The 6053-nt window shown below is 41.5% G+C and overlaps 1 protein-coding gene across 2 annotated transcripts in view; it reads right to left on the bottom strand.

Moving 5' to 3' along the window:
* Window positions 1–2488: 2488 nt before the first annotated feature.
* The window catches only part of LOC145406571 (uncharacterized), a 64507-nt gene continuing 60942 nt past the window's right edge, over window positions 2489–6053 (bottom strand). For both annotated transcript variants that reach the window (XM_080277647.1, XM_080277648.1), the window contains one exon: window positions 2489–3736. In XM_080277647.1, the coding sequence (XP_080133773.1) occupies window positions 3418–3736 (319 nt within the window). In that variant the 3' untranslated portion in view covers window positions 2489–3417. The remainder of the gene's footprint in view (window positions 3737–6053) is intronic.

Genomic DNA, 6053 nt, shown 5'->3' with positions numbered 1-6053 from the left:
AAGGACTGCCACAAGCTACCAAAAATAACTTATGAAAGGCATATTGCAACCATGGGCCATTAAATCATTACTGAGCTCCCTGGAGGTTTAATAAACAAACATTGCAACAACTCATTCTAGCACCTGTCTCATCAAACTAGTTATTTTGTTAAACTCTAAGACTCCTATATTAACCCCTTCCTTACCGGAAATGCATTTTGATGTACCCCCGTAGGTCACTTGCAAACACCTGAGATACACTGGAACCGTGATCGTGGTACAGTTGAACACCCGCTAATGAATGGCAACATTTGGGCATCAGGGTAGCCCGGTTAGGCAGTTTCTGAGGACCTCGTGATGGCATCAGCTCTATTATTTTGACAACAAAGATTGACAATGTTCTGACAAATTCTGATATCATAGGATACGTCAAGACCGAGTTGCGCTTGGACCAGCAATTTGCTAACTCATCTATGATGCTACCTCTTTTAGACTAATTATCATTTTATTTATTATTTCTACTACTGATTATGTACTATATCTTCCAGAGACATATGACAACAATTACACCCCTTGGCCTGCCTGAGGATGAGAAGGTCAGTTACCACACACTTCACCAGGAGAGGTGCCTAGGATATTTTTCTCTCATGGTGTCTCCTGCGGATTCCGATGGTGATGAGGAGTTTATTATCACGATGCTAGTGATTTATATGTATCAGACAATGATGCAACAGCATCTTATGTGTCATTAGGCGACAGTGATGCTGACTAGGATCCTGAAAACAATAGCGAGGTTGATGTGAGTGAGGAGGAGGAGGAAATTAACGACGACACACTCTCAGCAACAAGTGGTTCACGGTCACCATCCCCATCACATTTCCAAACACTTCACGCTTCTGTCTGATCCATTTGGAGATGTTAGGCCTAAAGTTCTGTCTAGTGTGGAACAGGATTTTGTGGATGTGCATTCTTCCTTCTTTCTCTTCATCTTCATTCTCTCTTCTTTCACTTTTCTTTTCTTTTTTCACTTTTATAGTTTACTTTTCACATCCTTTATTCTGTTTGTTATTGCGGCTTTGTTTTTTGTTATATTGTTATCATACTTCTTCTTCCTTCTCCATTTTTTTTTTTTTTTCATTCCTATCTCTCGCTTATGCCTTGGCTTCACTTGATTGCATCTGCCCCAGAAAGCACCGCAACACATCGCTGCTTTACTTACATCATTAGACCACTACTTATCACCCAAAATCAACACAACTTACAAGGTAAATAAATACGCCAACCATCTGTGCATGACATTTTTTTCAAGCCAATGTCTACAGTAGTTAACTGGGTAACAGTCCTTTTGCATAAGATATGTAAACTTCTATAATGAGTTATTTTATAATTACAGTATTTTTTTTTTAAACAGTAACATCACGTTGGGTTTATGTGATCATGAGTACACAAACAAATCACAAAGAATGAATAGCTTGGACATGGCAATAAAACATACACTAACCCTTGCACCGCGGGAGGGGGAGCTGTCAGGTCGGTATGGGGGGGGGGTGAACGTAGTGTTTAAGGAGAGTAAAGAACGGTTTGGTTAAATATACACCAACTAGCAGGTTTCCCAGTGGAACACTATGTTTTACTCAGGGTTCTTACTAACATGGCACACTCTTGCAGAAAGTGAACATGTAAGGTACTTTGTACACGGCAAGGTATATATACTGTATATGGCTTTATTGAATACTATAAAAAAAAAAAAAAAAAAAAAAAAGTAAGAAAAGGTAAAGACAGAAGATTTATGGATGTTTTTCCTTATGTATGGCATGGATGGAAAGTTCCTGAATGCTGTTAGTGTTCTTATGATGATAATGCAACATGTGTCAAGAGCAACTGGATGTCTAAAGGTGAGTGGAATGGTTCAGTATCAGTGTTGGAGTGAGAAGAGGGTGTGTGATATCCCAGTCGCTGTTCACCATTTACTGTATATGGACACGGTTATAAGGAAGATTACTTCTTGAGCTGCACAGATGTATGGGGAAGGTAATGAGTGGTCAAAGGTGGAATATTTTAGATCTGAAGTAGTCAGATGATCCTGTGTTGCTTGCAAATAGAGAATGGGAGCTCTGCAGAAATGGGACTACTGACACAAAGTGTGTAGCATATGCTGAGTGTACAGTATAAAAAATAATGTGACTCACGAAAGACGTGGAGTACCAGAACTCTGTTGACATGGGGGTTGATGAGCACATCTAGATCGTATGGTCACATGGAAAAAATTGATGTAAACAAGGTGGTGAAAAAGGCATATGTGAGTCTAACAGCGGGAGGAGATAGGCCTAGGAGAATATAAAGTGAGTTTGTAGGACATGAAGTATGGAAGCTGATGACAGAAAACTGAGTTGGTTGAGTTCACATGTACAGAGACATACATGACAAGGATTTTTTTTTTCTTTTTCTTTTTAACTTGGTAGTTGACAATGTGGCAGGTACTTGTACTTGGGGGGGGGGGGGGAGTACAGATGACTAGGCCTGTGAGGTAAAACCAGGATTCTGGGGGCCTGAATAAAGGGTGACAGAGGATCTTGCCCATTTCACTGGGCATACTATTAATAGTTCTCCCTTGACCAGGCTTTCTCTCTCTTTCCATTCTAGGTCTTACCTCACTAATTCTTAGATGAGAATAAGAGGTTATAATGATTTATAAGTTCTGATTCTGACAACCAGGAATAGAAATGAAGATTTGATGATAGGGCCACCACTACCTATCTGATAAGATTTCCTCTAGTGTTGACACAGTTACCAACAAGAGTGAAAAAACAATCTCTGCATGGTCAAACACCAAATTTTCCTCTGAGAGGAGACTGTGAAAGCACTGAAGCAGGCATCCCCCTAAACTGACCAGGCTGACCTATTTTTCATACAAAAGGTATCCTTTGAAGAATCAGGGAATACTAAAACTTCAGAATGCTGAGATAATGCACAGCAGGAGGCAACACATAAGGCTGTCTTAAGTATGTGCTGATCCTGATTTCAGCACCAACTGCCAAAGGCAGCCTTCTCCATACTTTACAAAACTTTGAGGGGCAGCTTCTTCTGAATCTGAAGCACAGCAGAATTTCAGCATCAACTCCTTGACCTAGTAAATGTCAAGCTGTTCCCTCCAACGGCAATATGCTTGGTGTGTTCACAGCAACTCCTCAGCTATACCTCAATCTACTATGGAAGAAAAATGGGTTTTTGACAAGGCAAAAAGCCTGTTTCATCTGTGGCTACTATTCGCTTATGGTTCGTGAATACCAAGTATTGTATGGAACTGAAAACAGGTCCCCATTACAAATATTCTTGAATATTTAAAGCATGTAGTATGAAAAACAAAAGATACTTAAAGGAGATAATAAGGAAAGAAAAAAATCAGTATAATGAGTTACACAACTTTCAATGTCTTCCCTAAGATGTACCATTCTCATATGCTTGTTTGATGGAACGTTTGTGTCTGAACCAATCACTAAGAGTTGATGCGGCAACTCCATACTTGGACATGACCTGATCTCTCGATTGTCCTGCTTCCAGAGCCCTCACAGCCCAGTACTTAACCGCCAAAGGTTTAACATCATAACCTTTTCTGCGAGGTTTACCTGTTCTTTTCTTTTTGGCTAAGTCCTCCGTGTCAGGGTCTGATGATGATTTTTTCCTCTTCTGTGAGGAGGGTGAGGAAGCTGATGAGGATGATCTGGCACCCGATGCATCATCCACAAATGAACTTGGACTGCAAATAAATAACATACCATATTACAAAGACATATTTATCAAAACAATGGTTATTTCATTCACCCCTGACTGTAGTGATACAAATTACTCTGACAATGCTCAGTGTACACCCCTCACTTGGTAATGTGCATTACTGCTTCCAAAGTCTTTAATAATGTAAACATTCTTGACTAGGCAAATCAGAAGTCAACCAATTTCCTGATTATGTTCCACAAACAATGCAGGTAATCCAAAATACGAAGTCTGCCCAAAAAGAAACCAAACTTTTTAAACAGCATACCAACTAGCCAGCAGCAATGAGTGCTGTATAGCAGTGACGTTGAGCTTTAATCTAACACTAGCCACATCACACCACATCACAGTCATTGAGGTCCAGGCTTGAGTGAATATGTTTAGTGCACTTGGCAAATTTTCTTCTATATCTTCTATCGGCTGAAATCGGAGACTTTTCATGGTGGATTTCAACTTTGGGAACAAAAGAAAGTCTGCAGGGGCCAATTCCAGAGAGTAGGGTGGTTGGGAGACAGTAGTCATCTAGTGCTTCACCAAAATGTCAAGGCTAAGGAGTGATGCATAAGAAGGTGCACTGTAATGGTGCAGCATCCAGGTTTTGTTTGTCCACACCTCAGACCTCTTCCTTCACACTGCGTCCTTCAAAAGCTTCAGGACATGAAGAAAAAGATCAACATCACCTCCGCAACACAGTGACTCTGACGTGCTTTCTTTTTGGTCACAGTGATGATGTTCCAACCAACTGTGATTACTGCCTTTTTGTTTCAACATCGTAGCCACTCACCAACATTACATCACTTGTTATGACATTTTTCAACAAGTAAAAGTATTTCCCAATTTGAAACAGAATTTCATGAGAACACACTGCTCCTCAAGATCTTTCACTGCTCAACTTGGAAGAAATCACAAAGTGCACTAAACACACGTTCACTCAAACACATGTACAGTAAACCCTCTATAATTTGGATTTATTGGTGGGAACCCTAAGTCGAATTATCCAAAAATCCAAATTATTAGAGCTCATGCTTGCCCCTATCCCCAAAGCACACCCACGCTCACTAAAACATGGTTTTTTTACAAAAACATTGAACAGTACATTATATTATTACTTTATGCTCAAAGAGTGCACAATACAATAAATAAAACAGTATCAAACCTTGATAATGAAGTCTTGCAACACAGTAGTACAGTACACTTAACTGTACCAAAGCTATGTACAGTTCTTAAAAATTACACTTATTACTACATTTATCACTACAAAAGCTGTTCACATCCATTTATCGCTAAAGTAACTGTTCACACCCAATAATCACTAAAGTAACTGTTCATGTCCACTTATCACTAACTGTACACATCCACTTGCACTACAGTACTTGTCCACGTGCACTATTTGTCCTCGAAAATTTCCTCTGGCACCTCAGGTGTAGCCCTGGGAAATGCCACAATTAGGTCCTCGGTGCTGGCACAAGAGATGCTGAAGCATGGAGTGCTGGCACAGGAGATGCTGGGGATTGTGGTTGTGAATCCGTATCAGAGATGTGGAGACTGGCTGAGGAAGTGGATAACACTGAGGCAGAGATGGATGCACCTGACTCCTCAGACACTGTTCGCTGCCTCTTGCTGGCTGGGGATGACAAAGGCTTGAAAAGGGTTGAAATCTTTGGCTGCACTTGCTTTTCCTGCTGTAGCTGCATAATCTGCCTCCTAATAATGCATAATGTCTTATAGTGTTAGGCAATGGGCTCCCCTACACAGTCTATCAGCCAGAGGCAGATGGCAATCACATCCAGACCTGCTGCTAGAGAGGGGCCCTGGGAACTTCTTCTTCTTCTTCCTCGACAGGTGTCTCACCACACTGCACTTCGTCGGCTATTTCCTCCTCGGTCAGGTGGTGGTAGCCAGGCACACCAAAGTCCTCCTCCACCCACTCTACCAGCTCCTCCTGTTGGATTTCTCCCTGTCTAGTTTGTGCCAACAACTCCACAATTTGGGGGGCCTCGAAGCCCTCAAACTCATCACGACCAAGCGCTGGATGCTTGGGAGTCTTGAGCAACTTGCACCATGCATTGCGGAGTGTTGTACGAGGCACCTTTTGCCATGCCTCAGCCCAGTTGAAAATGGCATCCTTTATTGAGTACTCCCTAAAGTTTTGCATCATCTTCTTTCCCGTGGTGTTGACATAACCTGCCTCATCCATCCCATCCTCTGTCACCACAAGGCACTGCTGGAGGTATAAGTTCCTACTGTGCCTCTTGGCACTCTCAATGACACCCTGGTCCATGGGTTGGATTATGGATGTTGTA

Source organism: Coenobita brevimanus, chromosome 71, assembly GCF_032717465.1.
Source record: "Coenobita brevimanus isolate Jiangsu-jjx chromosome 71, ASM3271746v2, whole genome shotgun sequence".
In the NCBI taxonomy this organism is placed as follows: Eukaryota; Metazoa; Arthropoda; class Malacostraca; order Decapoda; family Coenobitidae; genus Coenobita; species Coenobita brevimanus.
The sequence above is the reverse complement of the archived record's forward strand: the minus strand, read 5'-3'. Positions and strand labels throughout refer to the sequence as shown.